General features: G+C 41.4%; 1 protein-coding gene across 3 annotated transcripts in view; it reads right to left on the bottom strand.

The window, feature by feature from the left end:
- The window catches only part of zgc:110410 (uncharacterized protein LOC553618 homolog), a 43,658-nt gene extending 31,881 nt beyond the window's left edge, over positions 1-11,777 (bottom strand). The window contains exons 1-3 of one of the 3 annotated variants that reach the window (XM_063044103.1): positions 11,678-11,777; positions 10,624-10,952; positions 4,811-4,889 (exon numbers count right to left, since the gene is read on the bottom strand). In XM_063044103.1, the coding sequence (XP_062900173.1) occupies positions 4,811-4,889; positions 10,624-10,918 (374 nt within the window). In that variant the 5' untranslated portion in view covers positions 10,919-10,952; positions 11,678-11,777. Of the gene's footprint in view, positions 1-4,810; positions 4,890-10,623; positions 10,953-11,142; positions 11,273-11,296; positions 11,535-11,677 lie in introns of those variants that run through there. The other 2 variants (XM_063044101.1, XM_063044102.1) reach the window with 2 other exon arrangements.
- Positions 11,778-12,212: the final 435 nt, after the last annotated feature.

The following is a 12,212-nucleotide window of genomic DNA, read 5'->3' as shown; positions in this document are numbered from 1 at the left end:
TATTAATCGCAATTTACTGCTGCTGCAAACAAATTCCGCATCAAATGCCAGCAATATTAAATCTGATTCTGATTCTGAGGCCACATCATGTGGAATTAATTCATTGCTGAGGCAATTGAAGCCGGTCTAGGAGCCTGACAACTGCAGGACAACAACTGGTCCTGAACTTGGCAGTGTGAGACACATGACTCCTGCACCTCCTGCCCGAAGACAGAAGCGAGAAGGGAGGGAGACCGGTCAAACATGACATACTGACTGCTGAAGGCAAGTAAAACATGTGCCTCTTTACCACCTTATCTACTTTCAGAGAGTCATGGACTTAATTCCCAAGATCCTTCTGTACATCGTGCTCCTAATGCCCCTGCCATTTACCCTGTAATTTCCTCTTACATTTGAACTCCTGCAAGTGCAGTACCTCACATTTATCTGGATTAAATTTCACCTCCCACTTATCTCCTCATGTTTCCTTTGATAACCTTCCTCAATATCTACAACTCTGTCATATGAAATCAATGAATTCCTGACGATGCAGAACCTCACTGTGGGCAAGTCACCAAGGCAACACTGATAAGGCATTCCTCAGGGTTAACTAACCATGTAGAATGAAAGGTTTCAGTTTGTTATCACTATGTAAACTTTAAACAGACTGAGTAATAGCAAAGATTAAATTAGTGCAATATGTGGCATTTTTATCTATGACTGAGGAACTACGGTTTGGATTCTACTGGGTAGTGTCAGCCATTCTGCACGGAATTGGAACTTGCACTGTGGAACTGATCGTGATGAGTAAACACTAGGGAATTGGCTCTCAGGTCCTATGCTGTTGGAGATGTAGGATTCATTAATTCATTGACCTCAGTGGGGACTGAAGTGCTTTGAAAATGAAGGATAGAGAAGCTAAATTCCTGCTTCAGTATTCGCAATTTGCAGCTTGTTAAACATTTACTGTTATTTAGAAATATATAGAGTGATTTTGTTTTTTACTCGTACACTGTATATCAGAATGTTACTTTCTAATAAATTATGTAATTCCCAAACTGTACTGGTAGACAATTGGTTCCTGTAAATTGCCTCAGAGGTAAGTGGGTGATGGGAGATTCAATGGGGTATTAATGGGTGCTACAGGGAAAAAGGTATTAATGGGGTTGCCTTTAGAACTAACAGTGACTCAATGGGTAAAATGCTCACCTTCTTTGTCAGAAATATGTGAAAATATATACAAGGAATCATTTTCTTTTGAATGAAGGGATACGAAGGAGATTTTTCCATTTATCAAAAGTGTTGTGTATTTAATATTTCAGTAACATCTGAGTAATCTTGTAAATATTGTTTAAATAAGCATTCTTTGTTGTTTATATAATTCATTAAGGCTATATGTAAAAATACAGGCATTGCATATGTCACAGCGCTACCAAAGTTAGACTTAGATTTTGTCTTTTAATTAGTTTAGTGTTTTGGAGTTACAAAAAATAACAGTGGCGATGAGGTATTTTTAAAATGAACCTGAGATGGCTACTGACCTTTTGAAGCACAGCAAAAGAGGTATTTGAGTTTTAAAAAGGTGCATGAGGAATGGCCAAGTTAAAAAAAAACACAGCGTAGCATGTGCAGAGGCAGTTGAGTTTTAAAAAAAAGGCAGAAAATAGAGGAATTCAACAGATCATAAACAGGAAGTCTCAGGTGAGCAGAAATAGCTAGCTACATGGGATGCGTTTGTTTGCACAGCGATTAATTGGCTGTTGTATACTGAACTAACTGAACCATATGTTGAAGCAAACAAAATAGTGAATGAGAAATGAGTACCAATTTTGCTGAGTCTATTGGGTTTAAAGGCATTCATTTACTTCAAATTTTAACAGCTCTAATCAAACCACCTTAAATGAGTTTACTAATATTGTGTAAATATTTACTAATATTTGAAACTAAAACCATTATTGATTGCAAAACAGTTTAGGTTTCATAACTGGAATCAAAAGGAAGGGAACTCCATTTCAGCTTACGTATGTGGCTGAATTGGACAGATGTCTGAGCATTGTCAGTTCAGTAATGAGCTTAATGATGTACCGAGAAATTCTTTTGTTTGTGGAATCTTACAAGAAAGCACTTAAAAACGGCTCCTAATTGAAGCACAACTTACATTCAAGAGAGCAGTTGACATAACTGAATCAATAGAAACTGCAGACAGAGACACAATTGAGTTGCAGTCGGGAGTGAAAGTGAATGTGAACAAAATTGCAACATCTAAACAGAAACCACCCTGGCTGAACGAATTGTGTTACCGTTGTGGCAGGGGCTCTCATACACCAGACAAGTGAAGATTTAAATGCAAAATTTACAGAAAATGCAACAAAGTAGAACACATGTCAAGCATGTCAGGCAGATGAAAATAAGCGGACTGCACAGGGAAGAAAAAAGATAAAAGGTCAATTTGTAGTTTCAAAAAGAGTATTAATCTGTATGCTGTTGATGAAAAATCTGATCATGATGAGAGTGACACTGGACTGGCTAGCCTTGAGATTCACAATGTGAAAACTAGCAACGGACAAGTGACACACACAAGCGAACACAGCAAGCCAGGCAACACCTATGGAAAAGAGTAAACAATCGGCGTTTTGGGCTGAGGCACTTCATCAAGAAGGACCATGCTGCTCAGAGGAATCATGAAAGTGATGAAAGCAGTGGTCCAACTACAACAGTTTTCATGGGCAACATATCTGAGAAGGCTTCTGATATGTTAATCAGGCAATTACTTGCAAAATGTGGCTTGGTTTTAAGCTGGAGGAGAAAAAGAAAAAGAGGGGGGATCAGGACCGTGAGCAAGACCCAGATAGGGATGGTGAGAGAAGCAAGGATTGAAGAAAATCCAGAGAGAAAAGCTGAGAAAAGGAGAAGAAAGGTGTCCAGGACTGTCATAACCACTGGCTACAGTCCCAAATTCAACTCACATACATACTTCCTCTGTGGTGAGAGTTAGGAGAACCACGTTTCTGGGAAGTGCACATAACAGATGATCTCATCTGGTCCTTCAACACTACCTCTTTGGCCAAGAAAGCACTTCCTGAGGAGGCTGAGGTGAATGAGGGTCTCCCACCCTCACCCGCCCCCCCCCCATCATTCTAACCAATTTTTACAGGAGCACCACTGAGTGTCCTGACCAGCTGTATCACCACCTGCTACAGGAATTGCAAGACATCTGCCTGCAAGTCCCTGCAAAGGATTGTGAGAACTGCTGAAACGTTCATCGTGCTCTTCCTTCCATCCATTAGAGATATTTATCAGAACAATTGCGTACACAGGGCCCTTAGCTTCGTCAATGACCTCTCCCATCCATCCAGCAATCTCTTTGACTTCCTACCATCAGGCAGAAGGTACTGTAGCATTAGGACAAGAACTGTTAAGATGGGAAACAGCTTCTTCCCCCAGGCCATAAGACTACTGAACTCCCCGCCACCACGTATGAATCTCATTTTACGGTTTTATCACGTATGAAGCGCCAGGAGCATTATACTGTTTACTTTTTAACTCGTAACATATCTGCACCTTATTATTTGTTAACTTATTTGTGGTAATATGTCTTTATGTGTTATGTGTGTGAGTTATATGTACTGTGTTGTGCACCTTAGTCTGGAGGAACATTAATTAGTTTTGCGGTATACATGTGCACGGTTGAATGACACTGAAGTGAACTTGAACTTGAAGCAGTGGCTTTGGTGGGTAACAGTTTTGTCAGAGGAAGGATTAACCTTTAAATTGATCTGTCCTGAGACAATTGTTGTGTTTGTACGGATGGTTTCAATGGCCTTCTGCTACAGACATGTCCAGCCAACACTGATCTCTAGCTGGGCTTTTTCAGAAGGCAGCAAAATGAGAAAGGAATTCGCATCTCTCCTAAATTTACATGCAACAGGCCACATGCAGCCTATGGTTCCAACACAGTTGCTCTCTTATGTTTTGGAGAGCAGAGAAATTAAGAATGATTGATTTGGGTCATCTATTATTTCATCACAGGACATAGTATGGATGGCAAGACCTGATCATTTATCTATCCCTTGGGAAAATTATGGTGAATGGCTTCTTGAGTAGCCATGATATTTTCCCATAGTGCTGCCAGATCGAAAGTTTAGGACTTTTGATGAAATAATGAGAGATATCTACAGGCTGGTGTGTCAGTTGGAGGTAGAGATATTCCAACCCATTTGCTGTGCTGATGGCTCAAGTCTGTGAGTTTGGGAAATGGAATTAAAGACTTGTTGGTGTTACATTGCATGGCCACATGGCAGCTGTAAGTAGCACAAGAAGGATATGTTACAAATGAGACGGAGAGTGCACCAATTACTCTATCTTGTCCTGGAAGGTGACAACTATTTCAATGTACTTGTGACAGATGGGTAATCAGCTTTTGGAAGCCAGGAAATGGCTCATTCATTGTTAATCTGTTCTTGTAGTCATGACATTTTTATAGCTGGCTCAATTAAGCTTCCAGTTACTGGGGACTCTCAGTGTGTTGCCTAGTAAGGCATTCAATAATAGTGATGCTATTGGGTATTAACTGGAGGCCCAATGATCTGCTAAATCTCTGGGACAAAATAGCCTCCTTCTGTGCTGTAAGGAAAATTATTGAGTTATCACCAACCATGACATAAGTTTCATAACAATTTGGATGTTTATTAAAAATAATCTTACCAGGGTTATCACTACAGAGGAACATGATATCAAAATCTGAACAACAAAATTCCTCTACTTTAATACTGTGCAGGTTACAATGCACCATTATCACAAATGGCATCTTTATAAGTGAGGAAGTACTTACCAATAAAGAAACGTGCAGATTATTGCTGTGGTAATCAACAATTGAACCATTAATGTGAGAAACACCTTTCTAATGAAAGCTATGGAAAGAGTAAATGATAACATTTATTAGTATTTTTGGGATGAGTAAGTGCTCTTTGAAATTATCTGTGTTTTTGTAAGGCGTTTGGATTCACCTTAAATTCCACAACTGCTCTGTCATCAAACCTTCTCCATTTCCTGATAAACATTATCTTTTCCAGTAACTCTCCCCTGTTTACCAGCTCAGTGAGACTGCACTCAGTTTTTTTTCCAGATTTAATTTTTAATAATACCAGGACCAAAACTGGGAACTACAGACCTGATGGCCTAAGACCAGTGGTAGGGGAATTTCTGGAATCCCATAGAGAAGTGTATCATAACACTCTAAAAAGAAATAGCCATGTTAATGGTCCTGGGAATGAAATGGTTAATGCATGAAGAGCTCTCATACATTATAAAATTTGATGGCTCCGGTCCTGCACTCACTGGAGTTTAGAATAATGGTGGGGGGGGGGGGGGGGAGTCTCATTGGAACTTATCGAATATTGAAAGGGCTAGATAGAATGGGCATTGCAGAGAAAGTTTCCGCCAATGGGAGAGTCTAAGACCAGACGCCACAGCCTCAGAGTACAAGGACAGCACACTAGAACAGAGGTGAGGGAGAATTTCTTTAGCCAGAGGGTGGTAGATATGTGGAATACATTACCACAGACAGCTGTGGGGGCCTAATAGCCTAATTCATTTCCTATGTCTTATGGCCGTATGGTCTCCAGCTGACCCTCTGCTGTTGCCCCTGGAATCTCTTGGTGATGTAACTTGTCTATGTGGCTTCAGCATCCATACGTAGGGAAGTTTAGTTCTATCCCGCTGCAGAGCTATAATGTGGCCAAGCCAGACAAGGCTGAGTGCTCAGGGGGTGTGCACACCAGCTCACTGACATCTTCAACACTTCAGTCATCTAGGCTACTGTCCCCACATGATTCAAATCAGCAACTATCATCCCTGTACCAAAGAGCTTGACATCTTCAGAACTAAATGACTACAGTCCAGTGGCATTGATGCCAATCATCACAACGTGCTTTGAAAGGCTGATATATCAAAAACTCCATTCCTGCCACACTGGACACTCACCAATAAGCTTACCGACAGAGCTGTTCTGTGACAGATGCCACCGTATCTGTCATGTATCTGGCTCTGACACACCTTGAAAACAAGGACACTTCTGTCAAAATGTTGCTTCTGGTTTTCAGTTCGGCATTCAACACTAGTGTCAAACAGACTTTGGTGAACAAACTCCTACTCCTCGGTCTAAATACACCAGCTGTGCAACTCAGTATTAGACTTCCTAATGAACAGACCTCAGATAGTCGGGGTGCACAACCGCTGCTCCCTTCCCATCATCCTCCACACAGGTGCTCCCCAGGAGCTGTGTACTGAGCCCACTGCTGTATACTCCGCTCACACGTGGCTGCACGGCTAAATTCTCAAGTGATCCCATTGTCCGTTCACCGTGACATAACAGTGGTGGGGCTCATCACTAACAACAATGGTACCGGTACAGAAGAAGTTGGAAGAGCTTGAGGCCTGGTGACAGGTAAATATCTTCCTCCTCAATGTCAAAAAGACTTCAGGAGAACTCGTACCACTTACACACCTCTACATCAGTGACACAGCAGTAGAGACTGCAAGTAGTTTCAATTCCTGGGAGCAAACATCTTGCACAACTTCTCATGGCCCCAGCACGCATTCTACACAATCAAGAAAGCTCACAAATGCCTCTTCTTTCTGAGGAGGCTGAAGAGAGCTGGACTTTGTACATTAATACTCACGTCCTTCTACGGATGCGCAGTAGAGCGCATCCTAACAAGCTGCAACATTGCAATGGACAGGAAGGCTCTAACTTCCTGTTGATTTTGACGACTCTCTACTTGGATAGTCAAAACTACCCAACATCACCAACACCAGTTGCTGACCAGTTGTCAGCAAGGACATATTTACAGAAAGATGACAGAAAAAGGCCAGTAACGTCAACAAGGATCCTACCTATCCAGCTCATGGATTGCTTGTCACACATAGATTCAGGCCAGGACCATCAGACTCAAACAGTTAAATTCTCCAAGCACTGAGGCTGATCAACACCTCCACCCACTAACCCACCCCACAACACCCCCACCACTACTACTTTATCATTTCCTGTCAGAGTCACCTGATGTACAGCTACTCCTGTGTCTAGCATTACTTTATAGACATACTATGCACATAAGCTATCTTATGTATTTATATTTATTGTATGTGTTTTTATAATCATGTTCTTTTTCTTATTGTGTTTATTTTGCACTGCATCAGATCTGAAGTAACTATTATTTCATCATATATAACACTTGTGTACAGGAAATGACATTAAACAATGTTGAATCTTGAATCTGTCTCTCATAACCTTTCCGCCAGCTCTGAGCTATTGGAATGCTTGTCTGACTGACCTTCCTCCAAATAAAATTCTGGAAGACCAACCCTTTGCTTTTGGTTCCCATCATGAGCCTCACACCACTGCCAATAAATGACATTCTCAGTTTCTGTCTGAAGACGACATGGGCAACCTGCAATTTTGCTATTTCATTTATCCCGCAACATGTGCTCTGACCCCACTTCCTCATTCCTGAAGCAACTTCTTTTCACTTCTGTAACATCTGATATTGGCCACTGGAACCTTCAAACATGGCTGTAAACCTCCAGACTCACACTATTCCAACACTTTCACAGGAAGCCACCCATTTTCCATTGCCCATAAACACAGGAAGCCACCAATCTTCCATCATCCACAAACACAGGAAGCCACCAATCTTCCATCGTCCATAAACTACAGCTCTCTTAAAGTCTTCTATCATCACCTCCTCTTCTATCTGAGGCTGGCTTTTCTCTTTGGAATGAAGGAGGATGAGAGATAACTGATAGAGGTGTATAAGATTATAAAACACATAGATAGAGTGGACAGCCAGCACCTTTTTCCCAGGAGGGCGAGGGCTAATACCAGAGGACATCGTTTTTGAGGTAGAAATGAGCTAAGTGAATGGGCAAGGGCATGGGAAATAGAAATAATGGGGAAAAGGTCACTTACTTTGGTAGAAAAGATAAAAAATCATATGTGATTTTTTTTCATTTGAGAGAGATTGGTAAATGCCAGTGCCCAGAGGGACTTAGGTGTCCTACAAATATCACTGAAAGATGATGGGCTGGTTGAGTGAGCAATTAGGAAAGCAAATAATACACTGGCCTTTATCATAAGGGGATTTGAGTACAACAATAGACACAATTGTTATGGCTTTTGTGAGACTGCACCTGAAATATTGTTTACAGGTCTGTTCTACCACTTGAAGAATGATGTACTTAAAACAAAGATTTCCAGGATGGGGGGGGGAGGTGGGGGAGAAGGGGATTATTGTTTGAGGAGACATTAAGCGGTTTGGTCCTATTACTTTTAGAAATCAACAGAATGAAAGGTGAAACAAAATTCTTATAGCACTTCAGAGCGTACAAGCAAGGATGAAAGCTCGCTTGACTGGATGTCTCAAAATTAAGGTTGGCCATCAGGAATTAGATAACATGGAAGTGAATCTTCAGAAGTCTCATTCCAAGAGGACTGTCAGTGTATAGCCACTGAGTATATGAGAGACAGATCAATGCATTTTTATGATTAAGATAACCAATGTGTAAAGGTTTGGGGCAGGGAAGCCCAGCCAAGGTAAAAATATCAGAATTTGTTATTCAATGGTGCAGCAAGCATAAGAAGCCAAATGGCATACTCCTGTTTCTACGTCTTATGTTTTTAAATGCTCTTGGATCTTTATTGTGTTATTTGTTTATTTCTTATGTGATGAGAGGCTGTTGATGATTAGAGTATTTGGGGAGATGAGCTCAGAGTTAAGTGGTATTGCATTAAGGAAAGGAAAAAGGAAAGGTTGATTTGATTTGGCCTGCCATTGGGGAAGGATGTAGAAGCAATGGGTTATTTATTCAGCAAGGTCATATACACACACTCAGTGGCCACTTTATTAGGTACACCTACTCATTAATGTAAAATATAATCAGCCAATCATGTGGCAGCAACTCAATGCATAAAAGCATGCAAACATGTTCAACAGGTTCAGTTGTTTTTCAGACCCAGAATCAGAAAAGGGAAGAAATGTGATCAAAGTGATTTTGACCGTGGAATGATTGTTGATACCAGACGGAGTGGTTTGAGTATCTCAGGAGCTGCTAATCTCCTGGGGTTTTCATGCAAATAGTCTTCACGTCTGGTGTAGCACCCTCCCCCACTCCCAACAATTTCCACAAAAGAGGCATCAACACCCTCCACCCAACAAGCATGAAATAGCACGGCCCCCAGCAAAGAACACGATCTGCAGTATAACAAAAGTGAATTGTTCACTCGACAGTTCGACATGCCACAGGTTCTCTGTCTCCCCAATAAAGGGGGAAAAAAGAGGTGTCCCCTTTCACAGCAAGAGTGAAGACATAACAAAACAGCTCACTGAATTATGATAATGTCGAGAGAGAGAGAGAGAGAGAGAGAGAGAGAGAGACACAGACAGACAGAGACTTGCCGAATACATAGCCTCTGACAGTTTATCTGTTGTTTCCGATGTTCCGTTCTCTCAAATTTCATGATGTATACCGGTGATATTAAACCTGATTCTGACTCACTGATAACCCAATTAACCGGAATCCACTGTACAAACCATAAGATACAGGATCAGAATTAGGCCATTAGGCCTATCAAATCTGCTCCACCATTTCATCATGGCTGATCCATTTTCTCTCTCAACCACAATCTCCTACCTTCTCCCTGTATCCGTTTATGCCCTGACTAATCAAGAGTCTATCAACCTCTGCCTTAAATATACCAAACGACCTAGCCTCTACAGCTGCCTGTGGCAAAGAATTCCACAGATTCAACACTCTCTGGCTAAAGAAATTCCTCCTCATCTCTGTTCTAAAAGGACACCCGTCTGTTCTGAGGCTGAGTCTATTGGTCTTAGACTCCCCCACCATAGGAAACAACCTCTCCACATCCACACTATCAAGGCCTTTCAACATCCAATAGATTTCAATGAGGTCACCCCTCATTCAGTGAGCAGAGGGTCAGAGCCATAAAACGCTCCTCATATGACAATCCTTTCAATCCTGGAATCATTTTCATGAGCTACCTTCCTTTGAACCTTCTCCAACGTCAGCACGCCCTTTCTAAGATAAGGGACCCAAAACTGCTCTCAATATTCCAAGTGAGACTTCACCATTGCTTTATAGAGCTTCAACATTATATCCTTCGCAAACACGAGGAAATCTGCAGATGCTGGAATTTCAAGCAACAGACATAAAAATTGCTGGTGAACACAGGTCAGGCAGCACCTATAGGAAGAGGTACAGTTGACATTTCGAGCCAAGACGTCAACTGTACCTCTTCCTATAGATGCTGCCTGGCCTGATGCGTTCACCAGCAATTTTTAAGTGTGTTGCTGAACATTATATCCTTGCCTTTTTAAAAAAATCAGGTCAAGTCAATTCCACAATCAATCAAAATAACCTTCCTCACACAAAATATGAAATTATCAGTAATGTTAAGATGCATTTAGATTCTACACACAAGGGTACTGATTTTCTAGATCTAGAAATGTTAATGGTTTTTGGATGATTTATATTTATAATTAAAACTTTAACTCCAGATTACCTTGCTTCATGATTAAAGCTACGCTAAGTATTGCATATCCACCATGTTGTTAAAAGAGATTGACTTACCTCTTCTGATGACTTTGTCTGAGAAGTTCTTTTCTGTTTCATTGGCAAATTCATTTTGGTACTCTGGGGGTGCATCATCCAGAGATGTGGGGGAAGGCCCTGTGAAGGCTTGAGATGGTACATTTGGAAGAAACCCCTGACGAAAGTTTTCTTGGGGTGTGTATCTTGGAGCAGGGTATTCCTGTGGCGGGTAGCCTGTAGATGAGTCCTGATAATATCTGTCGTGAAATTTCCCAGAAATTGCTCCTAAATTGACTGTCTTTGCTGGGAGATAAGGTGGTGAACGTTGTTCCATTATACCCACATTCACTGGTTGGTTAATTGTTTCTCTGAAATGAGGATTAGTACATCATTGTATCGTAACATTACAAAAAATATATTCCAAATCTGAACTGCAACAACATGGATTATGAACAGGAGGAAATCTGCAGATGCTGGAAATCCAAAGCAATACACACAGAATGCTGGTGGAACTAGGCAGGCCAGGCAGCATCTATGGAAAAGAATAAACGGTCTTACTCTGATGCCTCATCTTTCTTTCCGGTCCTGATGAAGGGTCTTGGCCCAAAACATTGACTGTTTCCTCTTTTCCATGGATCATCATGTTCCACATTCAATTCAGTTACTTTCTAAAAGTATTACTTTAATTAAAAACAAGAGTTGCTGTACTTACTGAAAGCCTGTTATAGAGCGGTCACTCAAGCTCAGAAATGGCAAACTGCTTATCAGTAATGAATGGTACAAAGTACAAACAGAGCCTTTTGTTTACAAAAGCACTTGGTGACATTTATTGGCTGCTTCAAAGTCACACTTACTGCTTTATTTGTTCCCTTGGAAACTTTCAGTTAGCAAATTTTCCAAGAAGCTTTACTCTAACTCTTGATACAGACATCCCACCCTGCAAAAACTGATTTCAGAGAGGTAGCACCATCAATTTGAGGAAGACGTCCGGGAGAGGTGGGATGTCTGCAATAGAGTAGCTCCTTAGCAGCTGGCCAGCTAGTTTAAATAACATTAGCTATGCTAATGAACGAATGACACCTGTTAAACTCACCTCAACACGTCTTTTACAGTCTTAACCCACCATGGGCAATAGAAAAGTCACTGTTGCAAACAGTGCAGTGAGCAACACTGTCATTATTTTGACCCCTATTAGGCAGGGGTACACTTTAGTGTAGTCTTGGGTGACGTACGTTTTATATTTTCTATTTTTGGAACACTCTGCCACTGACTATTTTTGGAACTCTCTCGCTCTCATTCTTGTTCTCGCTCTCTCTCTCTATCGCACGCACGCACGCTCACTCATGGTCACTCTCACTCACATTTGCTTTCTCGCTCTCTCTCTCTCACGCTTGCTTTCTCGCTCTCACTCGCGCTCGCTCTCGCGTTTGCTTTCTTGCTCTTGCTCTCTCTCGCGCGCGCTCTCTCTCATGGTCATTCTCACTTGTGCTTGCTTTCTTGCTCTTGCGTTCGCTCTCTCACTCTCTCTCGTGTGTTCTCTCACGCTCGCTCTCAAAAAAATCAATTTCTGGGACATTGTATATAATTTGCGGACATCAGGGAGCCACTATTAATTTGCGGGAGACTCA

The sequence above is a fragment of the Mobula hypostoma genome, chromosome 3 (genome assembly GCF_963921235.1).
Source record: "Mobula hypostoma chromosome 3, sMobHyp1.1, whole genome shotgun sequence".
Classification (NCBI taxonomy): domain Eukaryota; kingdom Metazoa; phylum Chordata; class Chondrichthyes; order Myliobatiformes; family Myliobatidae; genus Mobula; species Mobula hypostoma.
The sequence above is the reverse complement of the archived record's forward strand: the minus strand, read 5'-3'. Positions and strand labels throughout refer to the sequence as shown.